Genomic DNA, 17914 nt, shown 5'->3' with positions numbered 1-17914 from the left:
GTAAGAGAACTAAATTGCTGCTGCTGTAGAGAGGGCACTGCTTGCTGGTCACGGTCTAAAAGCACTGATGCAGCAATAAGCACAGTTTAGTTACCGAGAATCTTATGTATTAACAGCAAAATTTTTGTTGAGAAACATGTGAAAGCCAGTAGGCTTTGCAGCAGTAAAACAGAATTGGGGCTGTATGATGGCAGAACAAAGTCCGCTGAAGAGTGTTGTATTTTTCTGCCTTTGATAGGGACTTTCCAGAGCTGTCAGCTGAGCAGCAGAATTAGAAACCTTACATTGCAGCAGTCAGTTTTGGGATTTCAAGCTGTTCAAATGACTTGTCTCCAGGGAGGAATATCTAGCCTGCAGTAATCAATAGTGAAACAGGTAAAGATGCCAGTGTTCAGGGGCAGGAACCCCAACACCATGCTCCAGACAGCCAGGCAAATCTACTGAAGGAGTCATAGGAGAGGATGATGGAAAAATTTCTTCCCTCTTTGAATCAGTACAAGAGAGATGTTCTAGACTATTCACTATTTTTGTGAGATTGCAGTTAGGTTATGTTTGATTCTACATTACAGTCTGATCATCCATATGCCCTCAAGTTCACACCAATGCTCCAAGCCACTTGCTGAAGAGATTATAAAAGAGCCTATTTTATCATACCTTCACCTTTGAACGCATTACAAGTCACATCGCTTAATTTAGCCAATCTGAACAGCTAATTAGATATAAACAGATTGAAAAATTGTACACACAGGACAAGTAATTTTTCAAAAGGCCACTAATCTAAACAAACGGGAGTCCATCAATTTACTTCAACATTTGTCTAAATGAATTACAGCATAGACTTGTCCTTCCTTGGTCTTGTGATTCATATAACTGGCTCCCTCCTCTTTTCATGAAAGTCTCAGGTACTACACAAAAGAGTAAGTTATTTGTTTACCAAGGCTCTATTATAACAAAGATGAAGATGCCTCTCTGAATCTAGTGGATAACTTGCATGAGCCAAAGCAATTACAGCCTATTCTGGTACCTTCTCTCTCAGCTCCCAAGCCTATCACATACTAACACATCAAAGCCAGGGAGTCTCTTTGTAATAACAGATAAAAATCAAATTATATTTAATAATGATCAAAAAGGGTTACAACTTCAGAACTCTTAGTGTGCACTCCTCCCCTCTGGTTTCATCCCCCTTCACCAGGAAAAATGGGAAGGATCCTGCACAGATTCTCCAGAGATAGCCTGTGTTCCTTCTCCTCCTCAGGACTCCTTTCAAGCAGCAGCTGGGAGTAGACCAGTAACGACACTGGGAATCAGAGTAGCCCTGCAGGACAGAAAGAAGCCCAAAGGGACCCTTCATGACTCCAATGAGAGACAGAGCTGCTGAAGTCATCCAGTACCAGACATCATAAAGTCGTCTTACGATGAAATGCAGTGTAGTGTAGCCTATTTTTAAATACAGAGCAATTAGCAGAGCATTATGCATGAGGTTTTCCACTTGCCTTTAAAGCCTACATCTCTTCCATTACCTGCATATGTAAATGTACACAATGTAATGGGAGAGGGCAGAGAGAAAAACACTTGTGTGGATTTCAAAATGAGCAAACATATCCACATAATCGATCTCTTTCCAGACTGCTTAACAGAGAAATCTTGCTGAACAAAATAGGCTAAACTCAGCGTGTTTCATGTGGAAACTAATTCATGATACCTAGAATCAAGGGTCCACTGAGCATCTGTTGTGACCTCCCATGCAACAGAAGACCCAGACTTTCAAATTTGTCCTTGTTTGAGCAGAACCATCTGGACATCTAAGTCTCAAAACCTCAAGTGATGCAGAATCCCACATAATTGTGACCTACAACCCCCTTTCCCTTGACAAAGCTAAGGGCATAGAAGGTTTCACAGCAAAGTTTGCTTGTCAGCCACCGCCCTCAGCTGTGCACAGCCTTCTCCCCTGCTTCTCAGTACCTCCGGACCTGCAGGCACCACCTCCACTAAAGGTAGACGTAATTTAACACCCTTACCCCTGCTTAAGAGTCTGCTTCTTAAACACTCCAGGATAATGGCAGCCCTTTGACTCACTGCGTTCACAGAGGACTCTGGCAATAAGCCCACTAACTACAAAGGTTCCAGCTTTCTTTGCAGCATCACTGTTTCCAGAAGGGTTTCCCCACCTCACTCCTCTGGTTTCCTGTCTTTGTTCTATGGTTGTAGCTTTACATTTGGCCACATCAGAAAGCCTGCCCTCAAACCCATGTCCCCAGTAAATCCAATTGGGTTGCACCAGTGAACTGTGCAACCAGTGAATTTTTTACTCCCCTGGTTATATCTGCTGAGAACTTGATCAATGAGGAAAGCATGTGCCCGCTTAGGTCACTGGTAGAACAAATAAATAAATAGCATGACACCTATTCCTGTGCTGTCCATCTAATAATGATAAATCCACTTAAAATTACATTGTGAAAGGCAGTTCTTACTCCACTAATTGTGTGCCATGTTAATTTTGCATGATTCTTATTCTTTAATCATAGTGGCATGTAGTGGCATGCCAAATACTTCACTGACATCCACGTACACTACATCAATATTGTTGTCTTTATCAAGCAAACTTGTAGCTTCATAAATAACATTTCAATTAGTTGACAAAATGTATTACATCAGCCCATATTGCTCAGCATTAGTTCTCATTTATTTCTTTATTAAGCTGGTCTGAGTCTGCATGTCCTGTTTTACCTTAATCAATGTCAGATTGACAGGGTTATAAATAGCTGATTTTTTTCCCTTACTCTTTTCAATACCCACACCCCTACATCCTTTCAGACCTTTAGAATATTCCCATGTTCTCACTTGTCGAAAACCAATGTTAAAACCCCTTAACTACACCTCTTTAAACTCCTGCCCATGAGATATTTGGAGCTGCTGAGGTAAAAAGGGTCCTGCTTCAGTAGCTACATTTCTAAGGGGTTCTAATAGATGCAATCATTATCTAACTCCCATGCAGCTAGAACAAATGACATCAAGAAGTCCAAGGCATTAAAAGCATCATGTGAAATATCATGGAAGAATTCTTACCTCTTCTTCCCTGAATCATGATATTTTCCAAATGCAGTCTGGAGTTCTCCCTGTTGTTGACCATTCTGGGCTTCTATTCAAGTATTCTCCTGAGCAACGAGGACTAAATCCATTTTATGTTTTAAGTGAAAAACTAAGCATCTTCTGTCACACTACTTAAGAACCTGGGCTGAAAGACTTGTGACAACATCTTAAGAAATGGTAGCACTGTACCATAAAATTTTAACTTGTCTGAATTCGATTATGAATTGTTCTGGCTTCTTGGGCTTGCACCACACTCATTAAACTTGTCCTGTATTTGCATTTACATAGAGTAGGTGGCAATCTCCAGTTTGCTAAGTGTCTTGGAATCAGTCATGCCCTTCCTGAAGATAAAATCTCACTGACTTCAAAGACAGCCGGCAAAATTTCTAGTTTTATTTCCTCATTTCTGAAAGGAAAGAAAGCCTCTTAGACAAAAGGGAATTTTAACATCCAATGCAGAATATATTAGATTTGCTAGATGCAGCTGAGGTCTGAAATGTAAGAGTTAAAGAAAAGCTACTACATGAACCCTGAGAGAGACTTGGCAGTTTTCATACTATTTGTTCTTTTTAAGATCTCATGAGAGCATCTAACAAAATCCTGTGACACACCAAAAACAGTTCAAAGCAAGCGCACAGTGAATCAGCTTCTTCAATCACTAAACCACAGAATATATAACTAAGAGATGCACAAGGACCTGAAGAAGTTCTGGCCACTCTAGGACTGCCTCAGGCCCCACTAATGCAAAGCATCCACGTTCAGAAGAAAACTTTACAGTCAATATCATTTAAGCATGTGATAAAAATTAAGCATGTACTTGAATACATGCTCTTACCCCACTAAGTGAGGTGTTCCTAGTAAGCGTGACAGAGCCACTTGAAAGCCTGAGAAGCATTTGTCTTCCCTATGGAGGAATTCACTGCATAGGAAAGTGAAATGGTGGGCTAGATTTGCCTCTCACTGGCATCATGGCTAATCTCCAGTGACTCCACAGTTGTCACAGGGAAAATTAATCCAGGTTTAGAGAGATGTAGTAGACAAATCCAGTCCACTATGTCTCTCTTTTGCTGTGTTTACAATAACAGACCAATAAATGAGTACTTGTGATCAGATGCCCCCTTTTAATCTGTTTGCTAGAGTATCACAGGATTTGTTTGCTGGTTTGATAACTACGTTATTTTGGATTTACAGACTGCACATGATTAGACAGCATATTTGGGATTCTTTTTGGTTCCATTTTGATGTGGGCACACAATTTTGATTTTTATTTTTTTTTTAAAGCAAAATCAGAGCATCCCCAGTATTTTTTTGATGCAGGCAAGCATCGAGCATCTTCCATTCACAATCAACTTGTGTAGCTCTGAACTACTTAAAAGAAGTGCTAAAAACCATAAAAGTCTGGTTAATTTAGGAAAGAGGCCATGAATGGACGTCATTCCTACTTCTCACCTACAAAAGTCTGTGGATCTTTATGGCATCTTCTATTTATTTTCTTGGGGTTTGCATGAATGGCTGAAAATGGGCCACAAATCTTTCACTATGGGTCAAATCTTTTCATGCTATTTCTCAGCATTGATAGTCTGCTTGAGGGGAGCTCTGCATTCACACCAAGAACACAGCAGTGACTTTAGCCCATTGATAACAAAGCAAGAGCAGGGATAAAAAACACATCACTTTTCATGGGATTTTTGTATTCTAACTTCAGAAGCAGAAGAAGGAACAAGCAAAATATAGCAGAGCCCAGACAACTAAATACAAAACTAGTATCTCCTGGGCTGGTACTTAATATATAACCCTGGAGAGCCTCAACTCCACAGGAGCTGTGGGAATTTGCTGGAGCATCTCACACAGGCAGGGTCAATTAGCTCAGTATTTAGCTCAAATGACAGCCTGAGAGAAATCCACAAGCTGGTATTCCTGTCATCCTCATACCTTCCTACAATTTCCAAAACTGCTAAAGCTTCCTACCCAGCACAAAATGCCTGTGGTGGGAGCCTAAAGGTTCAGCACCTGCAAATGCCCAAGTGCTTCTCACCCAGCCAGCAAAAACACAGGAACGTCATCCCTTCCTAATTTTTAAAGGCCATGAAGAGACGCTGACTGCTTTTTCCTGACCTAAGTCTTATATAGGTCATATGTGCACCAGCTCTGAACTAGAAGTCATGTAATCATGTTAGGACACTCAAGAGCCTGAGCTAATAAACCCAGCCTTTCAAAGAGCTTATTGGTTTGGGCTCAGTGTTATGCTGAGGTTAACAAGGTAAAAACCTGTTTAACAAAGGAGACGTATATTTGACCATCCACAGTCAGGTCAATCATTTAAGTTTTAAACATTCCCTCCAGAGGTATTTACCCCGTCAGTGCACATTGCTTATAGTTGATTCTGTATCTTCTGATGCTGCTCTAGATTATACCTCCCGAATGAAATTAGAGTAGGAGAAGCTCTCCTATTGCCTTATTGCAGTTGATGATAGCATGTGAGGTCAGGAGTTATGCTAAAATTCACATCAGAGAAGCTTGTATATCACCTGTTACACCCAGGCAAAGGAAGACAGGATCTCTAGCTCAAAATATGAATTTCCTTTCTCTCAGAGGTTAAACTAGAACACTCCCAGTATTTTCCCATATACTGAGAATATATTTGTATTTGTGTGTTTAGCAGCGCTGCATTTTATACACTGCTTCATTCAAACCAATATACACTCAAGGTTTTACAGTGTATTTTGGCTCAAGTGTTATTACTAGGACACTGTTTACAGCAATATTCATTGTGTTCTGCATAGCCTTGTCCATCAATCAACTTTCTAATAAAGCAGAAAAGGAAATCGCTGGAGAAGAAGCAGAGCTGCTGAATTCAAGTTAGTCAGACAAAATCATCATGAAGACAAGTACAAATGCAATTGGGTCAAAGTATGCATTTTCTTGTTGATTAAAGAAGAAAGATAGATGTGTTGCATTACAGTTTGCCTTAAAAAATAATTTAGGCTTTAAAGTGTTAATTTTTTTTCTCCCTATTTTCTCTGGGTTAGTGTTTGAAAACGACTGCTGCTCCATACAGATTTATAATATGTATGTGTTTACTCACACATCTTGAAGCCAACAGGAAAGGCAGAGCAGAATTCCAAATCTATCATTAAATCTACATGTTGGCACCTGCAAAGAACTGCAGGACTACAATTTTTCTGGATAAAACTGAAGGGATAAATTTATTTATTCTGAAAGAATAAACAAGCAAGCCATTCTCATCCTTAAAATACACAGCAAAAAGAAAGAGAAACAGAGAGGGGGGCGGAAAAGATGGCTTGCAAGGCTGTTGCTTTCCAGGTATGTTTACCTCTGGCAAATCAGGGAAAACTTTAAGAACAATATAATCTCTAATCCTTTCTTGATTACATATAGGTCTGTTGATAAGCAGTGTAGTTCAAAGGACACAGCTCCGAAGTGGCATGTGTTATTCCCAATTCAGCAACTGAACTGTGATGCAACTGTGACGCCTTTGCCCCACTTGGATATCCAGACTCTCCTTTACAGATTTTATTCTCTCCCTCACTGTGAAGAGGTGCCTCACAGTATCAGGGTGTACTTCACTGAGTCCTAATCTCATAATTAGCACTTCTAGATGCTACTGTAAAATAAATGGTGATGATAATATTGATGAATTATGACCTGTGTTTTTTCATTCTGATTTAGTCTAGATCATAAACAATTAACATAAAAATCAAACTAGGATAAGATCTATGTACTCAGGGGGCCCATAATTCCTACTGAAGTCAGTAAGACTTGAAGGGAAATTGAAGGAGGCTCTAAAACTAATTCAGTGTAGGTGCTTAAGCACTGCCTTCCTGGGGATCTCAGAAACACATAGTGCCATAGCCACCCCACAGTAAATCCACTGCATGATGGATGCAAGCCAACCAACTGAGCTAAGAATACAGATAACACAGGAAGAGGAAAGAAGTGTTCAGTGTAAAAAAGAAACCAAGGAGAGATGTTCTTAGCACATTAAGAGTTATAATGAAATACTGCATCTTGAGTTTGTCGCTGTTTGAAGGAAGCTAGGAAACGAGCAAGAATTCATTATGAGGCTGCTCAAGACTAAAACATGAATCATTGGGTTCTAAAAAAACCCAGTTGTCTAGAGAACGGCGTAGATGAAAATGAATGGAATCTCTTTAAATTACTCTCTGTATAAACTCTCTCACATTCATTCTTTCTGCCATTGATTAGTATCTTTCTGGGATATGGGTTTTTAAATAATTCCACACCATACTCTCAGCTTCTGTAATCAAAACAGAAACGGCTCTTTATTCTGCATTTTTAGTCTTCATTTACAGGGAAAAATGTCTTCTGCAGTAAGAAACTTGAACACCTACTGTTCTTACCCATTTACTGGAAAACCCCAAAAGTGCATGCTGAAGGCTCAGTAATCAAATAAGATTAAGATTCTCCCATTACTTTACAAATAAGGGGACTTTGGTACGCTACTGCTGCATAAAACAGGATTAAATCACCTTTGGAAAGCCCTCAAGATCATTAAAGTGCTAAGAAGCTGGAACCCCTCTGATCTCAGCATCCCTGACAGTAAAGTAGAAAACCCCAAATCTTAGATAATAAATTGAAAGACTTCTCTGTGTACCTAGGTAGGAACATATGGAAAGGGAACATGACAGGCAAAACATAGTGTCTGCTCTGTCCAGTTTCCTGAGAAAAGAAGGCTTGTGTGACCACACGGTGTTGTTTGCGTACAACTGTCCATTGCACCAATCTCCCTCCAGCAATTTCTGAAGCATCAACCAGTTATAATTTCACTTGACAAGAGCTCCACTGAGGGAAAAGCTGAATTGCTATCAGTCATCACCTCAAAGCAGGAAATGTGCTATGTTTCAAGAACCAGAAAAACATGATGGCCTCTACTAGTTTACAATTAGAATTAATTCTCTACTGGATGTGTACCTTATCAGATCAAAGAAATCCAACCAAAGAAATCCAATCCAGACCAGAAATCCAATGAAATTTAGCTGTGCTGAAAAGCTGGTTTCGTCGTCTCACAGCTCGTGGAGTTAGATACAAAACCACTGAAGGAACACATGGAAATAATAGGGAGGGACTCCGTTAATAAGCTGTATCATAGAATCATAGAATCATAGTATAGTTAGGGTTGGAAGAGACCTTAAAGATCATCTAGTTCCAACCCTCCTGCCATGGCCAGGGACATCCCACCAGACCAGGCTGCCCAAGGCCCCATTCAACCTGGCCTTGAACACCTCCAGGGATGGGGCAGCCACAACTTCCCTGGGCAACCTGTGCCAGTGCCTCACCACTCTCCGGGTGAAGAAATTCTTCCTAATGTCTAGTCTAAATCTGCCCCTCTCCAGTTTATACCCATTCCCCCTGGTCCTATCCCTACAAGTCTTTATGAATAGCCCCTCTCCAGCTTTTCTGTAGCCCCCCTTCAGGTACTGGGAGGCCACTATAAGATCATCTGAGCCTTCTCTTCTCCAGGCTGAACAAGCCCAACTCTCTCAGCCTGTTCTCGTAGGGAAGGTGCTCCAGCCCCCTGATCATCTTTGTAGCCCTCCTCTGGAGCTGTTCCAACAGCTCCATATCCTTCTTACGTTGAGGATTCCAGAACTGGACACCGTACTCCAGGTAATGAGGTCTCACAAGAGAGGAATAGGGGGCAGAATCACTTCCCTTAACCTGCTGGCCACGATTCTTTTGATGCAGCTCAGGATATGGTTGGCCTTCTGGGCTGCGAGCATGCACTGACGACTCATGTCGAGCTTCTCATCGACCAGCATCCACAAGTCCTTCTCTGCAGGGCAGCTCTCAATCACATCATCCCCCATTGTGTACTGAAAATGGAGATTGCCCTGACCCAGGCGTAGGACCTTGCACTTGGCCTTGTTGAACCTCATGAGGTTCTCACGAGCCCACTTCTCCAGTATGTCCAGGTCCCTCTGGATGACATCCCGTCCTTCCAGTGTGGCAACTACACCACTCAGCTTGGTGTCATCTGCAAACTTGCTGAGGCTGCACTCAATCTTGCTGTTAATGTCCTTGATAAAGATATTGAACATCACTGGTCCCAGTACAGACCCCTGAGGGACACCACTTGTCACGGATCTCCATCTGGACTTTGAGCCATTGACCACTACTCTTTGAATATGACCATCCAGCCAGTTTCTTATCCACCAAACCATCCACCCATCAAATCCATACCTCTCCAATTTAGAGAGAAGGATCTTGTGGGGGACCGTGTCAAAGGCTTTACAGAAGTCTATATAGATCACATCCATTGGTTTACCTAGGTCCACTGCTGCGGATACCCCATCATAGAAAGCCACCAAGTTGGTGATACAGGACTTGCCCCTGGTGAAGCCATGCTGGCTGCCATTAATCATCTCCCTGTCCTCCATGTGCTTTAGCATAGCTTCTAGGAGGATCTGTTCCATGATCTTTCCCAGGCACAGAGGGGGAGGCTGACAGGTCGTTAGTTCTCAGGGTCTTTTCCACCCTTTTTAAAAATGGGCACAAGGTTACCCTTCTTCCAGTCACCAGGGACTTCTCCTGATTGCCATGACTTTTCAAATATCATGGAGAGTTGGTTGGCAACCATATCAGCAAATTCCCTCAGGACTCTGGGATGCATCTTATCAGGTCCCATGGACTTATATATGTTCACTTTCCTCAGGTGGTTGTGAACTTGATCCTCCTCTACTGTGGGAGGGGTCTACCCCCCTCGTCAACATCTTGCTGTCCCATTACCTGATCCTTCTCTGCTGGGGGGGGTGGTTTACCCGTCTTGCTGTCCCATGACCCAGGAGGGTCGAGGAGAGCAGTTATCAGTGAAGACTGAGGCAAAAAAAATTGTTAAGTATCTCAGCCTTCTCCTCATCTGTTGGTACATGATCCCCATTTCCAACCATCAGTGGGGGTACGTTCTCTTTGATCTTCCTCTTTTAATTGATGTACCTGTAAAAGCCCTTCTTGTTGGTCTTTACTTCCCCTGCCAAGTTCAGCTCCAGCTGCACCTTGGCCTTCCTGGCTTCATCCCTACACAACCGGGCAGTGTCTCTATACACGTCCCAGGTTCCCTGTCCCTGCTTGCACTGCCTGTGCAGTTTCTTCTTCTTTTTTAGTTTAACCAGCAGGTCTCGACTCAGCCATGCTGGTCTCTTCCCTTTCCTGCCTGATTTTCTACATACAGGGACTGAGCGCTGTTGTGCATTGTGGAAAGCTTCCTTAAATATTTTCCAGCTCTGTTCCGCTCCCTTGTCTCGGAGGACCATGTCCCAGGGGGTCCTACTGAGTAATTCCTTGAAGAGCTGTAGCTTTACCTTCAATTCAGACTGAAGAACAGCCCGTGTAGGTGCCTTCAAGTAGAAGTCCATCCATCCTTTCCATTTTTGAAAAGTCTTTACAGCCTGAGCCTCCTAATCGACCATGCCTGAAGTGAGTGCTCAGTCTGCCTGTGACTCCCACAGTGGTCTTCATACCTCCCAGCCTGAGTCACTCTAGCTGCAAAGGACCTCCCAAAGACAGACCATAACAGTAGCACAGATCTGAACCTTGCCAGAAAGTCTGCCATCTCTGAAAAACACAACAAGTATAGACACAACATAGAGCAAACGGCAATGCTGAAGGTGCACTAGCCTGTATCCCACAAGCAATGGGACAGCAACAATAAACAGGACAAATTAGCAAGGAACAGCTGTTCCTAAGGGCTCCCAGTGCCCATGATATCTCTGGTACCTCACTGCAGACATATCCAGCCGGGAGGGTTCTTATAGCTGTAGTTTTGCAAAAAATGATGCTGCATTGGTTAACAATTTGTTAACCAACACTGCCTGAAGAAGCATTAAGAAAGGAAGATTTTCACAGAAACAGAAAACACACAAGATTGCCTAAGACCTCAGGCTCCTGATAGAAAAACATCCCACTCATGATTGTTAGAGTGGATTTTATAAGACTTACTGTGATGACATCCAAAATTTATTACAGCTTTTACAACAAGACCATGTCTAGTAAAGAGTGATGTAGTGACAACATTTACTTGGCTGGATTTAGCTTCTTAGGGCACATAAATATACTTCTGTACTTTAAAAACAGCCATAGCTGCCTACTAAATCTTGACTAATACAAGGCAGCTTTGTAAACCTTTAAATACATGCACCAACTCGGTTCTGTCTCCTTCACAAATCTGCTCCTCACTATCCACCCAGCCAGTCCCCGAGGTCCTGTTCCACTCATCTTTTGTCAACCTCGTTTTATAAAATGAAACTGTTTGGAAATCATGCTTTTAAATTCCTACAATTTTGAGTATGGAATACATTGCTTTTAGCAAATGGCCATTTTGCTTCCCCGCCTCCCCAGTTACAAAACAAACTGGAAATCTTATCTGTTTTCCCTGGTACACACACGATGAATTTTGCAAGACTTCATTTGAAAACTGATTTAATGACCATACACATGAAATTACTACCATAAATACAAAATAAATTCTTGATTTCTGTTAGTCACTGAATAAGGAATTTCTTTGGTGTAAAAGTTTGAAGATAATTTAAAGGATATATTAGGAATATCTGGAGAAAACTTTTGAAAAAGAATAGCAATATTTTAGGGTGGGGTTTTCGGGGGGAGGCAGATTTGAAGCATATTAAAGTGTCTTGATTTCCAGAAGGCAGCCTGAGTCCAGTATCAGAACATTAGGTCCCTTACAAGTGCCTCATGCTCATGCTGACCACTTCATAGACAAAAATAATATCTTACGTACATGTTGCACTCTTTCATATACTGGTTACACAAGGACTAAGTGATATTTTGCCAAATAACAGAACTCTATTTGAAAAACCTGAACCCAGCCAGGACCAGCTATAATACTGGGTGACAGCCCAGATCTGCTGTCGGCATCTTATGCAGAAAGCTGGCTCTGCTCCTGGTGGCTGCCCCAGCTGGAGGAGCCCAACAGCAACCCAGCCTGATGCTGACCTTGTCCTTACCCTGCCCTGGGGCTCCTGGAGGTTTCTCAGGGGGCTTGCGCAGAAATGAGGGTGACTCTTAAGGACAACTTTCCACAGACACTCCACCTAGCACAAGCCCTCCCAGCCCTCAGAGAAGACTGAGCCACCAGCCCCACGATGCCAGTATCTCCCAAAAGTCACATTCCCTGCCTTAAGGCAGGGCACTACCCAGATGGAACACTTATACTTCCAAGAAGTATTAGTCACAAACCTTAGGACCAGTGTTAATTGAGCAAACCCATAAGTGACTGCACCTAAGAAATAACAAAAAAAACCCAAACCACCAACCTCCAAGTGAAATGCAAGTTTTCCTACATTTTACAGTATTCCCCGTAAGCAGCAAAGGATTTGGACCAATTCCATATTCGTTTTCGCTGCTGCTGTTTTTTATAAAAACACATTGTTCTTTCCCTATGACATTTCTTCATATCTTTGAAAGAATGCTCTCCATTACCACAAAATAATTGGCTTGAATCCTCAAGTGAGGAGAAGCCAAGGGTTTGGCTCATTATTTTGTTTTAAGAACAAAATAAATATTACTCTAAACATAAAACAAATGAGTGCAACTGTAACAGTAGATGGAGATAGAGCTCCTAGCAAAACCTGTGAATAATTCCAAGTCCTAGTAGAAGTAACACAGCGTTTTGAATTTCCCTAGAAAACAGCATGTCATCATTAGGTTCCAGCTTGACTAAAATGCAAAATGTCACTTTTTTAGAGAAAAAGCTAAACAAAAGACAATATGTAGCGTAACAAAACTGCAAAGCATATCCACTGACAATCTGAAATTGTGAAAGACAGTATGTGTACACATAAGCACAGAGATATTAAAAGATGGTTCTTACCTCCATCCCCAGATCCTGAGCCGGCATCTGAGAAAAGAACAGAAAGAAATTTATATTCATGTGCTACAGTACACCCTGCAAGCACGCAAAGCAAGACTGTTAAGTGTATTACAGTGCACCTTACGTTTGATGTCATCCCTGGATAAATTATAGAGATCTAATCTGAATGTACTTCACTCAAGCCATCTTTTTCATGTCTCAACTCCTTTTCTTTAAAGTCTCCGTATAAGACTACAATAACGTAAGCCCTGGAGTGCTGCTACGTTCTCATAAGCTTCTGCCTTGTTTTGTTGTACTTAGACTGATAAAGCTTGGCTCCCAACAGTTGTGCAAAGTTGCTTCACTTGGCCACTACTAAACCCTTACCAAAGAGTTTTTTAAACCCAGTTGTTTGAGTCCAGATCAACTGGAAAATCATGTCTTTATCATTACAAAACAGTGACATCTCATCAGACCATAACTAGTTGAAATAAACAATTGAAATTATTATTATTATTCCAAGTCTTTAGATAAATGAGTAAAATGCCATTTTTCTTGAGGTTGTTGCTGAGTTTCAAAATTGAATGCTTTATTTTTATTTTTCCCCTGCTCAATGTTTTGTTGACTGCAATGACAAGAGTCACAGATTTAGAAAGTGCAACATCGTGAAATTGCCAAGCTTAGAGCCTCATTATGGAACTTTCTAAACAAGGCAAAACACAGAAATGCACACACGCAGGGTTAACAAAAATAATCCATATGAGGAATTACTTTTTCAGAGAAGGGAGAGAGGGAGGCTGTCATCCCATCCTCCCCATCAGTGAAGGGGTTATCCATTTATCAGCATCAAGACTACTAGAAAGTCTGGAAAGGCTGTTCTGGGATCCAATTACCCTATGAACTGTTAGATCTAATTTACTTGACAGCAAGGTCTGGTGGATCTGAATTGGCTCATACATGCCGTTACTGCTCAAAGTTAAACAAAGATAAATACTTAAATAAAACTGATGTAAGAATGAATTAAAACTGTACATTTACACAACAAGACTGTGCAGGACAGATGCAAAAGGGAGCTAGAAAAGAGAACAGAAACTGATGGTGTTTTCCCAGTGACCATCTCCAGTCTTGTCCTGATCTGATCTGTCCTGGAGCTCTTTCCCAAATGAGGTACTGGGGAATGAAAGGTGTCTTCCCTACAATGCCCTCATGGCTCTGGCAAGCACTGCTTTTCCAGGTGTGCTAGGTCTCCTTGGCACAGAGAAAGAAATTAATGCCTGCTATCACCTGTCACCTACAACAAACTACCATATTCTGTGGCTCTTCGGAAGAAAAGGACTTATGTCTCTGTCCCTACCCTTTGATGCCCAGACCACTGCCTGTCATGGGCAGGAGGGTGGCTCACTGCAAGACCTCCAGCAGCATAGGTCTCTGCTGGTGGTCCTGCACATCCTGTCTCTGACCCATCCCATGGGGCAAACCCAAGGTACACAGCTGCAGCTTTCTCCACTGAGCCTCCTCCTTAGGAGGAGGAAAAAGAGGCCAAATGATCAAGACTCAGGAAAGCCACCTCCCTCTTTTTTTTTTTTCTCCTGTTTCTGAAATCCACTGTGAGTTTCAGAGAGAATGTTTCCAACATGGCCTTTGCTGATAGGCAAACAAGTTTAAGAAAAGAGGTAGCAATGCACTAAAACTATCCCTTTAATCAAAATTTTTGAACCAAAAAAGACCAGTTGCTGTGCTGTGAGAATTTATTAAGTTGAACAAATCCTATGCCTCAATAAACTTTGTCAGCCGGAGCTCTGTTTAATACCAATTTATAGATAGAAAAATTGCAGCATATTTTTTTTCCTCTTGAAAATTGTCAGGTAACAGCTTCAGAGAAGAACAGCATTTCCAGGGAAAAGTTTATTTTCTCTCAGGTGTATGAAACACAAAATTATGGCACTGAAAAAAGTTTGTCTAATGTACTTTTTATTGACTTCTCGATCCTCAGCCAAGAAAAAAATTTGACTTTAAGCTTAAAAAACACCCTCAAGAACAAAGACTCACTACTCCTGCACCTTTCAAGTTAACTTCAGTGCCCACCTCTAACAGATACCGAGCACAAAAGAAAAATATCAAGAACTGCTGGTATAAACACCTCAGATTTGCTGATTGATTTTGCTCATTCATCTTTTTAGCTGTTTGATAAAAGCAGAAATACAATTAGCTTACGATGCTCTGAGTTAAGCAAGGATGTCCCAAATGCCAGCCAGTTTTCACACACACTTTTCAATGACTTCTTCCAACAACTCTAGGAAAAAAACCCTGGTCACATGAACTTGTTCGGTAGGTGTGTTTTGGGCCAAATCTTCAGCCGGTATAAACTGGCAGGGCTCATTACAACTGGTGGTCTGTTGCATCACACCAGCTGGGAATCTGGTGCTATAAACATAAGTAAAAACCTAAGAAACTGGATTGCAGGCAATAACACTCCAGTTCCATCTCTCTAGATTATGGAGAGGTTTGTGTTAATCCAGATGCCCATTTATCAGACATCTGCTCGTTTAATCTGCTTCCAGTTACTTGTCGTAACAATTCAGAACTGCTCGCAGCACACAGGATGATCAGGAGCACAAGATACGTATAAAAAAAAAGAAATCAACTTCTGTGCTGGACTCTTCAAAACAGTGTCAAGGGTATACGCTGCATCATAGACTCTGACCCTATAGTAAGTCAGTTACTCGAAAAGAGAAGGATGGCAACAACTTCTCATGCCTAAGACTGCAAAGAATTAAGCTGCAATGAATTCAAAGCAGAGATTCCAACAGCTATTGCCATCCACAGGTTATTTGATTCAGGGGCATGTCAAGGTCCGCAGGCAGCCTGGATTGCATTATACGTACCAGTTGCACATGATCCTTCGGACACCAGGAGGATTTCGCTCTGCTGCTTGCAGGCAGCCTGTTTCAAGTAGCACTCGTTCTGGTAGGTGTCACCATTGGAGCCGCACACGGGCACGTAGTCATTGTTACACTGATGGGGATGGACAGAGAGCAGTAGCGTTATCACACAAGCGGGGCAGCCCAGCACCCATTTTGCTGCCTCTCTCCCTCCTCCCTCCACCCCTTTCCAGCATTAAACCCCTGCAACAATAACAGAGAGGGAGACACTGACCCTTCTCTTCATATTTACAGCTACCAGGGTAGTGGAACGAGGGACTTTTGAAACTACAAAAGGCTGAGGAGCATAAACCAGACTTGAATGGGGTAGGGAGAAGATAATCTGAATGGCAAAGTGTTCAGTAAGTGCCTCTAGAGAGGTGTCTCCCTGAGCAAGGTGGGGTCATTCCTGAGGAAGGAATATGGGCTCCTCACATCTGCAATAGCGGCTCGTGTGTTTCCATTGGATGGCTACAGACAAATTGTAAAGAACAGGCTCGCTTTTCCCCTCCTCCTGCACAAGCACACCCTCACTGCTACAGAGACAGTCGCTTGCACACACAGAAGTGTCTGCCTGCCTCCGTATAACTCTCTACTTAAGTACTTAGCTACAATTAGGGCTGATTGGACAGAGGGAAATTATTGTGATCGAAACACATCCCTCTCTCTTTCTGCAGAGACACTTCTGTTCCCAGCGAGCTGTAGCTGGGATGCTGTGTGAAGGTCCAAGCTCTCCCCACAGCGGCCAGCAGGCAGGACCAGCAGCACTGCAGCTGGCTCAGCCAGTGCCAAGGAGTGCACAAGTTACTCACACCACGCACCCCTCCTTCAGCTCCAGCACCTGCTCAGCTCTGCAAACTACCTGCTTTGTTCCCTCTACCGCTGAAAAAGCTTTGCCCTCTCTTGTTCATTTTAATAAAAATAATTCCATTTTATATTGAAAATTGGGCAACCAACCGGGTGCAGTTATCATAAGATAATAACACTCTGAGGCTTAGAAAGATTTGGATGTACCCTGTACATGGCAATTATACAAGGGATATGATTATCTCATGATTACCGTACTTCTGGTATGCCTCATTGTTTAATTATAACAAATGGAATGATCGCAATTATTATTTACAAATGCTCACCTCTGCTTAAATCCAAGTAAAAATTAAAAAGAAATCATGCTTTCTATTTAGCCATATTATGCCACAAAGTGTCTGAGGTGTGTTTGTCAGGCATAATGTAAAGTGCAGAACTGAAATTTCAGGGATATAAACATCAAATACGCTTCAAAGTGAATGACTACAGAAGTGATTAACACAAACAATTGCATAGATTGCATTAATTGCAGGCCTCCACACAGAACAGCTGCCAAGAAATTATTCATAGTTGGTCAGAGTGACATTTTGATTGGGCCAAATCAAATGACATTTTCCTTATGCATTGTGTTTTCTAAAATCTTCTGAAGCTGCTGCCCACCCCCAGCACTCTCTTTCCTTGGAACAGGAAAGTAAACCAGCAGCCACAACAGTAGAAATCCTCTCCTTCAGTTTCTAATGAAGGGCTCCTCCACACAGAGATTTTAAACAGTTGATTAAAAAGTGTTTCTATGTTATATTCACCATTATGTTCCAAGTCTGAGAAATGTTTCAAGCAGAAAATGCCAACTTCATCCAGAAGCTCAACAGCAATAGCTGGAGCTGATCTAGAATACTTAACCAGAACAATTAACACAATCATGCAATTTTTTAAAAGCATGAAGGATCAAATCACGCTTGCCTTAGATATACTGCCTGCTTGTCACCCAGAGGACCTTTTGCCAGAGCAATCTGTGCAGAATTTGGCCCTCTGCTACCTGCAGAAACCACAGTGACAAACTGCTGGTTTCGCCCAGAGCAAGAGACGATCTTTTACACTGACTCAGCTGCAAACCTGAAAGGCCAGACAAGCATCAAGAGTGAAATCCTGATCCATGGAAATGAGTGACAGAGCTGCTGTGAGCTAGATTGGAACTTTCTCCAAAGCTACGCAATTTTAAAACACATTTAAAAGTTACAAGGGCTCCATG

The 17914-nt window shown here is 42.0% G+C and overlaps 1 protein-coding gene across 1 annotated transcript in view; it reads right to left on the bottom strand.

Annotated features, from left to right (window-relative positions):
* TMEFF2 (transmembrane protein with EGF like and two follistatin like domains 2) overlaps positions 1–17914 on the bottom strand; it is a 136933-nt gene that overhangs the window by 113270 nt on the left and 5749 nt on the right. Inside the window, exons 3-4 of the mRNA XM_009559832.2 lie at positions 15823–15952; positions 12959–12985 (exon numbers count right to left, since the gene is read on the bottom strand). Of these exons, the coding sequence (XP_009558127.2) occupies positions 12959–12985; positions 15823–15952 (157 nt within the window). The remainder of the gene's footprint in view (positions 1–12958; positions 12986–15822; positions 15953–17914) is intronic.

Source organism: Cuculus canorus, chromosome 6, assembly GCF_017976375.1.
Source record: "Cuculus canorus isolate bCucCan1 chromosome 6, bCucCan1.pri, whole genome shotgun sequence".
Taxonomy (NCBI): Eukaryota; Metazoa; Chordata; class Aves; order Cuculiformes; family Cuculidae; genus Cuculus; species Cuculus canorus.
Note: the sequence above shows the minus strand (reverse complement) of the source record. Positions and strands in the feature narration are given on the sequence as shown.